Source organism: Salmo salar, chromosome 12 (genome assembly GCF_965601325.2).
Source record: "Salmo salar chromosome 12, fSalSal1, whole genome shotgun sequence".
NCBI classification, from domain to species: Eukaryota; Metazoa; Chordata; class Actinopteri; order Salmoniformes; family Salmonidae; genus Salmo; species Salmo salar.
In genome coordinates this window covers 56,966,792-56,982,926 of record NC_138302.1, presented here as the reverse complement: position 1 = coordinate 56,982,926, position 16,135 = coordinate 56,966,792, and the positions used below count along the sequence as shown (strand labels likewise).

At 41.7% G+C, this 16,135-nt stretch overlaps 1 protein-coding gene across 3 annotated transcripts in view; it reads right to left on the bottom strand.

Annotated features, from left to right (window-relative positions):
* LOC106565101 (uncharacterized) overlaps positions 1-15,877 on the bottom strand; it is a 57,595-nt gene extending 41,718 nt beyond the window's left edge. For 2 of the 3 annotated variants that reach the window (XM_045691512.2, XM_082959134.1), the window contains exons 1-2: positions 15,811-15,816; positions 15,505-15,638 (exon numbers count right to left, since the gene is read on the bottom strand). In XM_045691512.2, coding sequence (XP_045547468.1) covers positions 15,505-15,594 — 90 coding nt within the window. In that variant the 5' untranslated portion in view covers positions 15,595-15,638; positions 15,811-15,816. Of the gene's footprint in view, positions 1-15,504; positions 15,639-15,810 lie in introns of all 3 variants that reach the window. The other variant, XM_014131825.3, reaches the window with a different exon arrangement.
* Positions 15,878-16,135: the final 258 nt, after the last annotated feature.

Genomic DNA, 16,135 nt, shown 5'->3' with positions numbered 1-16,135 from the left:
GAAAGTGCTCATACACCTTGACTTATTCCACATTTTGAAAAATGGTTTAAATAGATTGAGTGCAACATTGATTGAATAAATGTTTTTCTCTCACTCATACCGCATAATGAAAAAGTGAAAACATACAGAAATATGTCATTTGCATAAATATTCACACCCCTGAGTCAATACACGTTAGAAACACCTTTGGCAGCGATGACAGCTGTGAGTCTTTCTGGGTAAGTCTTTAAGAGCTTTGCACATCTGGATTGTACAATATTTACACACATTTTATTTATTTTTTATTCTTCAAGATCTGTCAAGTTGGTTGATGATCATTGCTAGACATCCATTTTCATGTCTGCCATAGAATTTGAAGCCTATTTAAGTTAAAACTGTAACTAGGCCACTCAGGAACATTCAATGTCGTCTTGGTAAGTAACTCCAGTGTTTATTTGGCCCTGTGTTTTAGGCTATTGTCCTGCTGAAAGGTGAATTTATCTCCCAGTGTCTGTTGGAAAGCAGACTGAACAAGGTTTTCTTCTAGGATTTTGCCTGTGCTTAGCTCTCTGCTGTTTATTTTTTTATCTTAAACAACTCCCTAGTCCTTTCTGATGACAAGCATACCCACAACATGATGTAGCCACCACCATGCTTGAAAATATGAAGACTGGTACTCAGTGATGTGTTGTGTTGGATTTGCCCCAAAATAGTTATTTTTAAATAATGTAGTTAATTTCCTGGCAACATTATTTGCAGTTTTAGTGCATTATTGCGAACAGGATGCATATTTTGGGATATTTTTATTCCACAGAGGCTTCCTTTTTTCACTCTGTAATTTAGGTTAGTATTGTGGAGTAACTACAATGTTGCTGATCCATCCTCAGTTATCTCCTATCACAGCCATTCATCTTCTGTAACCATTTTAAAATCACTATTGTCCTCATAGTGAAATCCCTGAGCAGTTTCCTTCCTCTCCAGCAACTGAGTTAGGAAGGGCGCCTGTATCTTTGTAGTGAATGGGTGTATTGACCCAAAGAAATACTCAATGCCAGTTTTTTTTACCCATCTACCAATAGGTGCCCTTCTTTGCAAACCATTGGAAAACCTCCCTGGTCTTTGTGTTTGAATCTGTGCTTGAAATTCACTGCTCGACTGAAGGACCTTACAGATGTGTGTCTGGGGTATAGAAATGGGGTAGTCATTTAAAAATCATGTTAAACATTAATTGCACAAAGAGAGAGACCATGCAACTTATTCTGTGACTTGTTATGCACATTTTCACTCCTGAACTTATTTAGGCTTGCCATAACAAAAGGTTTGAATTCTTACTGACTCAAGACATTTCAGCTTTTCATGTTTATTTAATTTGTAAACATTTTGAAAATCATAATTCTACTTTGACATGGGGTATTGTGTGTAGATCAGTGACACAAATCTGTATTCAATTTAATATATACACAGTGAGGTTAAAGTGCAGGCTGTCAGCTTTAATTTGAGGGTATTTTCATCCATATTGGGTGAACTGTTTAGAAATTACAGTTCGAACTTGTTTCTTCATCCTTTGGCCAAAAGCATTGTCTTCCCGTAGGACATTGAGCGTAACGCAACGAAGTTCCGCACAGCAATAAAGGAGCCCTGGTGCAAATGTTTAAGCGCATGCTTTTCAAGCAACCCCCCCCCCCCCCCCCCCCCTGTTGGAAAGCAGACTGAACAAGGTTTTCTTCTAGGATTTTGCCTGTGCTTAGCTCTCTGCTGTTTATTTTTTTATCTTAAAGAACTCCCTAGTCCTTTCTGATGACAAGCATACCCACAACATGATGTAGCCACCACCATGCTTGAAAATATGAAGACTGGTACTCAGTGATGTGTTGTGTTGGATTTGCCCCAAAATAGACTTGAAATTGCCTATCTGTGAAAAATGCCTCATGAATAATTTTATTAGTAGCTTCCATTATTATGGAAGGAATTCTAAACTTGCCAAAAATACAAAGAAAATAATTTTGACCAGATTCAGAAAAGTATGGATAACATTTTCAACACAGCATCATCCAAAATCTTCTCTTCATCCTGATTACAAAAACAAAAAATGTAAGTTCAACCTATCAATCAATCCTTCTATTGTTGTCACGCCTACTCCCGCTCTTCCCCCCTGGCGCTAGAGGGCGCCAGTCTCCCCAGCATTGCGCACTCCTGCCATCATCATTCCGCACACCTGCCTTCCCCCATCAAGCGCATCAGCGATTATTGGATTCACCAGGACTAAATCACCTCTGTATACTTCTGGCCCTTCTTTGGACACTGTGTAAACAAACCTCCAGACAAGCTTCAATGCCATACAACTCCTCTTAAATACAAGTAAAACTAAATGCATGCTCTTCAACCGATCGCTGCCCGCACTTGCCCGCCCATCCAGCATCACTACTCTGGACGGTTCTGACTTAGAATATGTGGACAACTACAAATACCTAGGTGTATGGTTAGAATGTAAACTCTCCTTCCAGACTCACATTAAGCATCTCCAATCCAAAATTAACTCTAGAATCAGCTTCCTATTTCGCAACAAAGCATCCTTCACTCATGCTGCCAAACATACCCTTGTAAAACTGATCATCCAACCGATCCTCGACTTTGGCGATGTCATTTACAAAATAGCCTCCAACACTCTACTCAACAAATTGGATGCAGTCTATCACAGTGCCATCTGTTTTGTCACCAAAGCCTCATATACTACCCACCATTGTGACCTGTACGCTCTCGGGTAGGGGGCAGTATTCGGAAGTTTGGATGACTGGGGTGCCCAAAGTAAACTGCCTGTTACCCAGTCCCAGAAGCTAGGATATGCACATAAGTAGCATTGGATAGACAACACTCTGAAGTTTCTAAAACTGTTAAAATATTGTCTGTGGGTATAACAGAACTGATTTGGCAGGCGAAACCCCGAGGACAATCCATCCAGGATTATTTTTTTTGAGGTCATTGGACTTTTCAATGGGAAAGTCTAATAATTAGGACCCAGATTGCAGTTCCTATGGCTTCCACTAGATGTCAACAGTCTTTAGAAATTGTTTCATGCTTGTTTTTTGAAAAATGAAGAAGTATTCAGATTCTTTCGAAGTATCCCTCAGAAAGACATTTTTCTTTTTCTCCGATATTGAACACAGTATATTCCATCTTAAATTTATTGATTATTTACATATTAGGGTACCTGAGGTTGGATTAGAAACGTTGTTTGAATTGTTTGGACGAAGTTTACAGGTAACGTTTTAGATTCTTTTGTAGCCATCTTGGGCGAGTTGGAACAGGTGGATTTCTGAATCAAACGTGCCGAATAAACTGACATTTTGGGATATAAAGAAGGACTTTATCGAACAAAACTACCATTCATTGTGTAACTGGGACCCTTTGGATTGCAAAAAGATGAAGATCTTCAAAGGTAAGTGATTTATTTTATTGCTATTTTTGAGTTTTGTGACACCTGTGCAGGTTATGAATTTATGTTAATGCAGGAAGTGGGTGAAGCGCTGTCCTCAGACGATCAAATGCTGTGCTTTCGCCGTAAAGCCTTTTGTAAATCGGACAACATGGTTCGATTACCAAGATTCTAAGCTAAAGAATGGTGTATAACACTTGTATTTTCATGAATGTTTAATATTACTACTTTTGTATTTTGAATTTTGCGCTCTGCAATTTCACCGGATGTTGTCGAGGTGGGATGCTACCGTCCCGCCTGCCCCAAAGAGGTTTTAACTCAGCTCACTGTTCACCATAGCAGCACCCACCCGTAACACGCGCTCTAGCAGGTATATCTCACTAGTCACCGCCAAAGCCAATTCATCCTTTGGCCGCCTTTTCTTCCAGTTCTCTGTTGCCAATGACTGGAACGAACTGCAAAAAACACTGAAGCTGGAAACTCATATCTCCCTCACTAGCTTTAAGCACCAGCTGTCAGAGCAGCTCACAGATCACTGCACCTGTACATAGCCCATCTGTAAACAGCCCATCCAACTACCTCATCCCCATACTGTATTCATTTATTTATCTTGCTCCTTTGCACCCCAGTATCTCTACTTGCACATTCATCTTCTGCACATCAATCACTCCAATGTTTAATTGGTATATTGTAATTACTTCGCCACCATGACCTATTTATTGCCTAACCTCTCTTATCTTACCACATTTACACACACTACATATATACTTTTTTCTACTGTATTATTGACTGTATGTTTGTTTATTCCATGTGTAGCTCTGTTGTTGTATGTGTCGAACTTCTTTGCTTTATTCTTGGCCAGGTCGCAGTTGTAAATGAGAACTTGTTCTCAACTAGCCTACCTGGTTAAATAAAGGTGAAATAAAAAATAAATAAATAAAAATGACCTTCCCTATTTCTCTGGTTCCTCGCTCTGTTCCCTGCTTCTGCATTGATTGTCTTATGTCCTTGTATGCCCGTGTGCTGATGTTGTTCCTGTCTTGTTTTCTGTCTGTTCCTGATCAAATGTTTGACTTCCCATACCTGCTTCTCATCCCTGGCATTGGTCCTTACAATCGAACCGAGATACTAACAGGACAATTGAAAAATGTTGCATCACAAAGTGTGACTGTGTGAACATGATACCCTTCCATTGGGGTTACCACTTTTGCATATTGCAGAATCCACTGTGTCTGGGCAGTTTGAGCCAGGTTCCATACCACAGTGACAGGGAATTCCATTAAACGGTGCAGGAAGCGAGAGAGGGAGAGACAAAATATTATAATAGTCCCATTACTGTCACATCTGTCATCGGGAATGGACCAAGGCGCAGCGGGTTGCGTGCTCATCATTGTTATTTATTTAGTGAACATGAAAAAAACAAAGAAACACGACAGTACCAGTCTTGCAGGCGATACTAAAAGCAATGCAAAAACAACTACCCACCAAAACCCAAACCAAACACACACCTAATTATAGGACTCTCAATCAGAGGCAACTAGAAACACCAGCCTCCAATTGAGAGTCCAACACCCAAACCTAAACATAGAAAACTAAACTAGACAGAACGTAGAAATACATACAAAAACACAAATCCTCTGCCACATCCTGACCAAAACTAATACAATTACTCCCTCTGCTGGTCAGAATATGACAGTACCCCCCCCCCCCCTAAAGGTGCAGACCCCGACTGCACCTAAAAGAAAAGACAAAAACCCCCAAACAACAAAAAATATCCCCCTAAACTAAAGGGAGGGAAGGGAGGGTGGCTGCCGTCAACGACGGCACTGTGCTACACCCCCCCTCCCCAACCCACCTATATAGGAGGCGGCTCAGGTGCGGGACGTGGACCTCGCTCCACCTTCGGCGTCGCCCACTTAGGTGGCGCCGATGGCTGCGCCGGGCAGACGGGCCACTCTGGCTGACCCGGGCAGACGGACCACTCTGGCTGGGCCGGAGGACAGGTGGGCCACTCGGGCTGGGCCGGAGGACAGGCGGGCCACTCGGGCTGGGCCGGAGGACAGACGGGCCACTCGGGCTGGGCCGGAGGACAGGCGGGCAGCTCTGGCGGCCGCAGATTGGCGAGGCTGGGCTGACACACTAGATGCCTGATGCGTGGGGCTGGTACAGGACTTGCCAGCCTGGAGACACGCACCTCAAGGCTAGTGCGTGTAGCGGGAAACATTGGACCATAGAGGCGCACTGGCGGTCTCGAGCGCAGGGTTGGCATCACCCCTTCAGGCTCGATGCCCACTCTCCCCTGGCACATGCAGGGCACTGGTACTGCGCGTCCCGGCCTGAAAATACCAGGCATCACCACAGCACCTACCCCAAAGCACAGGACCTGTCCAGTCTCTTTCTGTCCAAAAAGGGTACGGGGAGCTGGCCTGGGTCTCCAATCTCGCCCCGCCAAACAGCCCTTGTGCCCCCCCCCCAAGAAATTCTTGGGGCTGCCTCTCGGGCTCCCTTAACCGCCGTATTCCCAGTCTTCGCCAGAATTCCTCCGCTGCTTGGTCCTGGTATGGTGGGTAGTTCTGTCACATCTGTCGTCAGGAATGGACCAAGGCGCAGCGGAGGAATTCATCATTGTTATTTATTTAGTGAACATGAAAAAAACAAAGCAACACGACAGTACAACAGTCTTGCAGGCGATACTAAAAGCAATGCAAAAACAACTACCCACCAAAACCCAAACCAAACACACACCTAATTATAGGACTCTCAATCAGAGGCAACTAGAAACACCTGCCTCCAATTGAGAGTCCAACACCAAAACCTAAACATAGAAAACTAAACTAGACAGAACGTAGAAATACATACAAAAACACAAACCCTCTGCCACATCCTGACCAAAACTAATACAATTACTCCCTCTGCTGGTCAGGACGTGACAATTACCATTATAAAATGTAAGTCTAAAGCATTTCGCTAGGCTTTTAGACAAGCAAAGCCGCTATCGTCACTTCCTGTTGAATGTGGAACGAGGGAGAGATCAGTTTGATGTTTTGGACATTTTTGAAAGTACACTGCTCAAAAAAATAAAGGGAACACTTAAACAACACAATGTAACTCCAAGTCAATCACACTTCTGTGAAATCAAACTGTCCACTTAGGAAGCAACACTGATTGACAATAAATTTCACATGCTGTTGTGCAAATGGAATAGACAACAGATGGAAATTATAGGCAATTACAAGACACCCCCAATAAAGGAGTGGTTCTGCAGGTGGGGACCACAGACCACTTCTCAGTTCCTATGCTTCCTGGCTGATCTTTTGGTCACTTTCAAATGCTGGTGGTGCTTTCACTCTAGTGGTAGCATGAGACGGAGTCTACAACCCACACAAGTGGCTCAGGTAGTGCAGCTCATCCAGGATGGCACATCAATGCGAGCTGTGGCAAGAAGGTTTGCTGTGTCTGTCAGCGTAGTGTCCAGAGCATGGAGGCGCTACGAGGAGACAGACCAGTACATCAGGAGACGTGGAGGAGGCCGTAGGAGGGCAACAACCCAGCAGCAGGACCGCTACCTCCGCCTTTGTGCAAGGAGGAGCAGGAGAAGCACTGCCAGAGCCCTGCAAAATGACCTCCAGCAGGCCACAAATGTGCATGTGTCTGCTCAAACGGTCAGAAACAGACTCCATGATGGTGGTATGAGGGCCCGACGTCCACAGGTGGGGGTTGTGCTTACAGCCCAACACCGTGCAGGACGTTTGGCATTTGCCAGAGAACACCAAGATTGGCAAATTCGCCACTGGCGCCCTGTGCTCTTCACAGATGAAAGCAGGTTCACACTGAGCACGTGAGAGACGTGACAGAGTCTGGAGATGCCGTGGAGAACGTTCTGCTGCCTGCAACATCCTCCAGCATGACCGGTTTGGCGGTGGGTCAGTCATGGTGTGGGGTGGCATTTCTTTGGGGGGCCGCACAGCCCTCCATGTGCTCGCCAGAGGTAGCCTGACTGCCATTAGGTACCGAGATGAGATCCTCAGACCCCTTGTGAGACCATATGCTGGTGCGGTTGGCCCTGGGTTCCTCCTAATGCAAGACAATGCTAGACCTCAAGTGGCTGGACTGTGTCAGCAGTTCCTGCAAGAGGAAGGCATTGACGCTATGGACTGGCCCGCCCGTTCCCCAGACCTGAATCCAATTGAGCACATCTGGGACATCATGTCTCGCTCCATCCACCAACGCCACGTTGCACCACAGACTGTCCAGGAGTTGGCGGATGCTTTAGTCCAGGTCTGGGAGGAGATCCCTCAGGAGACCATCCGCCACCTCATCAGGAGCATGCCCAGTCGTTGTAGGGAGGTCATACAGGCTCGTGGAGGCCACACACACTGCTGAGCCTCATTTTGACTTGTTTTAAGGACATTACATCAAAGTTGGATCAGCCTGTAGTGTGGTTTTCCACTTTAATTTTGAGTGTGACTCCAAATCCAGACCTCCATGGGTTGATAAATTGGATTTCCATTGATTATTTTTGTTCGATTTTGTTGTCAGCACATTCAAGTATATAAAGAAAAAAGTATTTCATAAGATTATTTCTTTCATTCAGATCTAGGATGTGTTGTTTAACCTGTTAGGGCCTTGGGGCAGTATTGACACGGCCGGATAAAAAACGTACCCGATTTAATCTGGTTACTACTCCTGCCCAGTAACTAGAATATGCATATAATTATTGGCTTTGGATAGAAAACACCCTAAAGTTTCTAAAACTGTTTGAATGGTGTCTGTGAGTATAACATAACTCATATGGCACGCAAAGACCTGAGAAGATTCTGAACAGGAAGTGGCCTGTCTGACAAGTTGTTGTTCATCTTGGTTCTTTTTATTGAAGACTGAGGATCTTTGCTGTAACGTGACACTTCCTTGACTCCCATAGGCTCTCAGAGCCCGGGAAAAAGCTGAATGATATCGAGGCAGCCTCTGGCTGAAACACATTATCGCGTTTGGCAAGTGGCCGATCAGAGGACAATGGGCTTAGGCGCATGCACGAGTCGACCCCGTGCTTTATTTTCTTTCCTCTTTTTACCTAAACGCAGATTCCCGGTCGGAATATTATCGCTTTTTTACGAGAAAAATGGCATAAAAATAGATTTTAAACAGCGGTTGACATGCTTCGAAGTAGGGTAATGGAATATTTAGAATTTTTTTGTCACGAAATGCGCCATGCTCGTCACCCTTATTTACCCTTTCGGATAGTGTCTTGAACGCACGAACAAAACGCCGCTATTTGGATATAACAATGGATTATTTGGGACCAAACCAACATTTGTTATTGAAGTAGAAGTCCTGGGAGTGCATTCTGATGAAGAACAGCAAAGGTAATAACATTTTTCTTATAGTAAATCTGACTTTGGTGAGTGCTAAACTTGCTGGGTGTCTAAATAGCTAGCCCTGTGATGCCGGGCTATCTACTGAGAATATTGCAAAATGTGCTTTCACCGAAAAGCTATTTTAAAATCGGACATATCGAGTGCATAGGGGAGTTCTGTATCTATAATTCTTAAAATAATTGTTATTTTTTTTGTGAACGTTTATCGTGAGTAATTTAGTAAATTCACCGGCAGTGTTTGGTGGGAATGCTAGTCACATGCTAGTCACATGCTAATGTAAAAAGCTGTTTTTTGATATAAATATGAACTTGATTGAACAAAACATGCAATCGGACAGTGTGGTTAGATTAACGAGAGTCTTGTCTTTAAAATGGTGTAAAATAGTCATATGTTTGATAAATTGAAGTTTTTGCATTTTTGAGGTATTTGAATATCGCGCCACGGGATTCAAGCGAGCGTCCCACCTAGCCCATAGAGGTTAAGTGTTCCCTTTATTTTTTGGAGCAGTATATTTTGAAGAAGTTTGTTTACTAGCTAGCTACCTTTTGAGTTTTGATCCCGTGACGCGGTTCGCCTCAGTTGCTGGGACAGCTACTATCTTTCCCTTGATCTTGCCGACCAAGGACGTGTCTAAGGAGCTGCTAGCTAGCTGCCTATCAAGCTAACCTACATTGCTACAATGACAAAGACCAAAGCCGGCAGGTGTACTGTTGAGAACAGTGGTGTCTCTCTATCACAGGTGAAGGATCTTTTAAACAAATGAAATAGTTCTACAACAGTTGTTACAACAACAACAAAATAGCTTCAAGTGTTGTGGTGGAGTCAACTAATAAAATAATGGATGACCTGACCAGATAGTTTCAGGAACTGAAGAACAGTTCTACCCAGGGTCAGCTCGATGAGTTTAAACGGGAGAATGGCAAGAGGACAGCAATCTGTAAGTCATTGAGAGAGGACACCAGTTCTGTATGTGAATCCATGGTAACAATGACTGAGAACTCACATTATCTCGAGGGACCAGAGTGCTTAGGGACATTGCTTACATTGGCTATGACAGGCTCATTGTCCATCCTCCCTCCAAAAAGCCTGGATTGGGTAAGAGAGCCAGCCCAATGGGTTCGTAGCTTCATCTCCACAGCACACACACCAACTGATTAATGAATTGCTGAATGTATTTTTTTTTTATCTTGCTTTGTTTGCTCTTTTCTATATTACTTATATCTCTGATAAGCTACCCAGGAAAGGGCTAAAAATATCCCATAATAAAATATGTAGCCTTAGAAATAAAGTTCTCATGAAATCAATAACTTGCTAACATCAGATAACATTCATATATTAGCCATTTCTGAGCCTCACTTAGATAATTAATTTGATGATACAGCTTATGTGTAATGGCTTTTCAACCTCAGCGATATCGTGGAGAAATCTATCTAATAGAACTCAGAGGGTTTTCTTTTAATCAAAGCCTGTGTGTCCATGTATGCTGATGATTCAACCATATACGCATCAGCAACCACAGCTAATGAAGTCACTGAAACCCTTAACAAAGAGTTGCAGTCTGTTTTGGAATGGGTGGCCAGTAATAAACTGGTCCTGAACATCTCGAGAACTAAGAGCATGGCATTTGGTACAAATCATTCCCTAAGTTCTAGGACTTAGCTGAATCTGGTAATGAATGGTGTGGAAGTTGAGGAGACTAAATTACTTGGTGTTATATTAGATTGTAAACGGTCATTGTCAAAACAAATAGATCAAATGGTTGTAAAGATAGGGAGAGGTCTGTCCGTAGTAAAGAGACTCTCTGCTTTTTTGGCACCACACTCAATAAAGTTAATGTTTTAAATGTATGTAAATTTACCAGCAAGGCTAAGTCTCTTGTCTGTAATGTCTTGTTCAATATCTGTCAGACCCCAGTAAGACTAGCTGCCTCCATTGGCGTTGGCTAATGGGGATCCTAATAAAAAATAACATCGAAATAATAAATAAAGGAGGATATTACTCAGTCTATCAGAATGCTCATCTGTCATCTTCTCTGTGAAAATGTTAGCGAAAAATGCTTTTTAAGCATTCAGGCAGAATTCACATATTCAGTCACAGTAACAGACACCAGATTGTGGAAAATGTTTCAACTTTTCATGCAAATCTCTGAATCATCCCAGAGATGTAGTCATGCCATTGGAATAATCTTATTCCAGTCTGGTTTCAGCCATCTAAAATGTGACAACTTTAGTCTCAGCAGGTCCTATATGGTTGATATTACAACTACAGGCTTTTCTGTGTCCCAGGTTTTGTTTTTGTTTGATATACAATACCAGTCAAAAGTTTTTACACACCTACTCATTCAAGGGTTTTTCTTTATTTTCTACATTGTAGAATAATAGTGAATACATCTGTGATGGAGAAGTCCGTCACTGGCCGCGGGCAATATTTGGTAAACTAACTCACACACGCATCACCCCCTCCCTGCTCCGTTATCAGGTACGTTAGAAATGTGTGTCGACACACAAGTTAACTTTGCTATCTTAGTACCTTCATTACACACTTTATTCTTACCTCCTGTGAGTAACAGTTTGTTATGATATAAAGAATATACAGACAAGCGTTCATGTTTAATTTAAGCAACGTTTACTGTACTTAACAATGTTAAATTGAGCGCGCTCTTTGTTTGGTTCTGTTCCGCTCTCTCTGTCTCTGTAGCTTCCGGGTATGCTGGGATAAGGACCACGGCAATCATGCTAATGTAAAAAGCTGGTTTTTGATATAAATATGAACTTGATTGAACAAAACATGCATGTATTGTATAACATAATGTCCTAGGGTTGTCATCTGATGAAGATCATCAAAGGTTAGTACTGCAATTAGCTGTCTTCTGGGTTTATGTGACATTATATGCTAGCTTGAAAAATGGGTGTCTGATTATTTCTGGCTTGGTACTCTGCTGACATAATCTAATGTTTTGCTTTTGTTGTAAAGCCTTTTTGAAATCGGACAGTGTGGTTAGATTAACGAGAGTCTTGTCTTTAAATAGCTGTAAAATAGTCATATGTTTGAGAAATTGAAGTAATAGGATTTTTAAGGTTTTGAAAATCGCGCCACAGGCTTCAAGTGGCTGTTACGTAGGTGGGACGAATTCGTCCCGCCTAGCCCATAGAGGTTAATAAATCAAGAAGATGATTCACATCCCCGCTGCAGTTTGGTCTGATCATTTCGACGCATATGACATATTGGAAGACACCATGTCAGTAGAGATGAGATTTTGTAAATGTGTTATATTGTATCATGAGAAACGAATTGCAAAGGTGCAATGTATATAATTCATGATGTTTAGCTGAGTGGAAATGTAGGCTTTTATGGTAATTGCTTTATTAATTAGTGTTTGGTATGTTCTGATGGGAGGAGCCTCTCTTTCAGTTCAAGGGGGGACCAATTTGGTTTGAGCTGTTGATGGGGCAGCATTGATTATAGCTGTTTCATTAGGCATTCTTTTGGTGGCAGTACTGTTGTTTCTCTTCCGGATTCAGTACTTTTGCGGCTCCGCTATTTTTTTATTTGATAGAGGTTACTGTAGGTTTTTCAGTGTGGCCTTCTGGACTACTCTACGCGCCAAACTCAAAACTATGAATTAAAACATATGAAATCATGTAGTAACCAAAAAAGTGGTAAACCAATCAAAGTATATTTTATATTTGAGATTCTTCAAAGTAGCCACCCTTTGCCTTGATGACAGGTTTTCACAATCTTGGCATTCTCTCAACCAGCTTCATGAGGTAGTCACCTGGAATGCATTTCAGTTAACAGGTGTGCCTTGTTAAAAGTTAATTTGTGGAATTTCTTTCCTTCTTAATGCATTTGATCGGGACAATTTCAAGAACTTTGAAAACTTCTTCAAGTGCAGTCACAAAACCCATCAAGCACTATGATGACACTGGCTCTCATGAGGACCACTACAGGAAAGGAAGACCCAGAGATACCTCTGCTGCAGAGGATAAGTTCATTAGAGTTACCAGCCTCCGAAATTGAAGCCCAAATAAATGCATCAGAGTTCAAGTAACAGACACATATCAACATCAACTGTTCAGAGGAGACTGGATGATACAGGCCTTCATGGTCAAATTGCTGCAAAGAAATTGCTACTAAAGGACAACAATAAGAAGAAGAGACTTGCTTGGGATTAAGAAACAGGAGCAATTGACATTTGACAGGTGTTAATCTGTCCTTTGGTCTGATGAGTCCAAATTTGAGATTTTTGGTTCCAACCGCAGTGTCTTTGTAAGACACAGAATAGGTGAACGAATGATCTCTGCATGTGTGGTTCCCACCGTGAAGCATGGAGGAGGAGGTGTGATTGTGTGGTGCTTTGCTGGGACACTGTGATTTATTTTGAATCCAAGGCACACTTAATCAACAAGGCTGCCACAGCATTCTGCAGCGTTACACAATCCCATCTGGTTTGTGCTTATTGGGACTATCATTTTTTTTCAACAGGACAATGACCCAACACACCTCCAGGCTGTGTAAGGGCTATTTGACCAAGAAGGAGAGTGATGGAGTGCTGCATCAGATGGCCTGGCCTCCACAATCACCCAACCTCAACCCAATTCAGATGGTTTGGTATGAGTTGGACCACAGAGTGAAGGAAAAGCAGCCAACAAGTGCTCAGCATATGTTTGAACTCCTTCAAGACTGTTAGAAAAGCATTCCAGGTGAAGCTGCTTGAGAGAATGCCATGGGTGCGCAAAGCTGTCATCAAGACAATGGTTGGCTTGTTGGTTATACATGATTCCAAGTGTTACTTCATAGTTTTGATGTCTTCACTATTATTCTGCAATGTAGAACATAGTAAAATAAAGAAAAACCCTTGAATGAGTAGGTGTGTTCTAACTTTTGACTGGTGTATATATAGTAAGTGGACCCTAACATAACCATACATTTTACTGTTTTGCATTGACAAGGCACTTGGCCCAGAACATGACTTTGAACTTCAATGTATTTCAACATGAACATTTTTTATAATTAATGTTCAAAGTGCATAAGCACTAAATCTATCGTATTCCATGAAATACAGTTGTCCCGAATTTGTCCCACAGTATTGCATCATTACCATCACGCTGTGCTTTTTCAAAATTGTTCATATCAAGTCACACAAGAACTGGGAAGTGACAGTGAAGAATAAGGATATGACATATAATATATTATATTATATACCCTCCTCCAAGTAAAGTAACTTGGAATGTGTCAAATGGTTGTAAGTCATCTAGATTGTCCTCTATTTGGATGGATACATCTCATTATATTGTGGTTGGAGTTTATCTAATATAAGCGGATCATATTAACAAAGTAAACCTGGTAGTTTAATTCAAAAAATTAGCAAATTGTCATTAAAACACTGTCATTACCACCACAAATAGGGTCGGTAATGACAATTTCCAGGTTATTGCCATCAGAAAATAATGACTTTTTGTATAACTTTTGTATAAAATGGGTAAACCCCTGCTCAATATTGCTTATCGCATAATCTTTTACTGTTTTTATAACAATCGATCATATTGTAAATACCCATTTCCACAACGTTATTTTTAACAACATTATCCTGTCGTTATTGCCACACAGTCTTTACCACCACAATCTACAAATATTTCTGAATCAAAAATATATGTGCACATTAAATATCACACTCCTCTCATCATCAAGTGAAAAGCACTTATTCTCAACCGATCAACTTAAAAATGAGTAAGTACATAACCATTTCGACAGGTAATTGCATTGTTTATGGTACTGTAGCTTCAATGCAGGTATACAAACACAGGCAGCAAACAGCCATATTTATGCAATAAGGAATTCAAATAATTATTTCAAATTGTGGTAGTGCCAAATCCTATTGACAGATAAACCAAATAATCCCAAACCACATGTTGTTTGTGATTTAGTTGTAGACTAAAATTGAAGGTTTTATGATGTGATGGTAATAACATTTGCAGAAGTAAATGCCATCTATTGTTGAATAAAATGGTCACAGCCAATACCAGGTTATGGCTCCTGATAAAATGAGGAAAGTATTTATTTTGGAAAAATTATTTTTTAAGAAACATTTTATTTTAAATATGACATGCCAAAAGTGCCCGTAGTTGCAAAATCACCCATATACAATGACATCTTGAGTTCTGGGGATAGTGGAGCAGTTTTTAGGGACACTACAACTTGTTATCTACTATGTCCTTAAACCGGGCTCCACAACTGCAATTTACTCCCCCCCCCCCCGTACGGCCCCACATGTTCATCTATATAACAACGAAAGGTATGACTTTCTGGCGTTAAAATAGTTACACAAACTCAAGCTCAAAGAACCAACAAGAAGAGCTGAGTTACTTAGTCAAGAACTTACATTTTAAAAGATACTTATGTCTTCTTAGATGTTTTGAGTGTGGTACTGTGTGTTCTAGCTGCGCCACAGACGTTGTTTCATAAACCTGTGACGTGTCCCGGGCTCATTACATGAACAAAAAAATGCTTTTTATTGTCACTCCCCTAAAATCTACTGGCTAGACATCTGGGTATCACGTTACCGACTAAATACTTCACAGTAACAGTAACCACTCTGTGCATTGCCTGGGCTACTGCAGTAAATTACTCAGATTAATACAATTCAATAACTGTCTTCTCAAAATCTCACATGCGTCAATGGCTTAATAAAATAAAATTGTTATAGTAGGTACTTACTATTAGCAGCCCATCAGTTATTACCGTTAACAAAAAATCTTGGAATGATACCAGTACCCCAAAATGCCCAGGTTCCAGAGTAGGGGACATACCTTGGCTTTGTGGGCTGGTTTGTGTGTGTTCATCTGGCTGACCTAGGCAAGTAGAACAGAGTAGAGTCCACATTTAGAGTCATTGGAGCAGAGTTCCTGTCTTTGGTGAAGATGAGATTATTTCCCACTTGATGTGCATAATGATGAAGAGCAAGAGAAAGAAAGGAGTGACAATCCGAATGAGGGAATGATCAACGTCCGGATGTTGACTTACAAGAAGTCTAGGGTCCAATGGTCAACTTTGCTTAGCCATCGCTGTCTTCAATGACTGACTGAGCGAGTGTGGGTGGTGGTGTGTGAGTGACCGCCTATCCTCACTGGTACCTCATTGAAAGGCAGAGTCTTAAAACCCCTCCTCTTTCTCTCTTTCTTTCTCCCTCCCTCCCCCACCCCCACCCTCTCTCTCTATCTTGTTTCTCTGACTTGCTCTTTCATTTTCTGACTCACTCTTTTCCCCTCTCATTATCATCCTCACTCTCCATCTCTCACTCTAACAGCTTTAAATGTCCATCAATCTCTTTCTCAATCTCTCTAAAGTC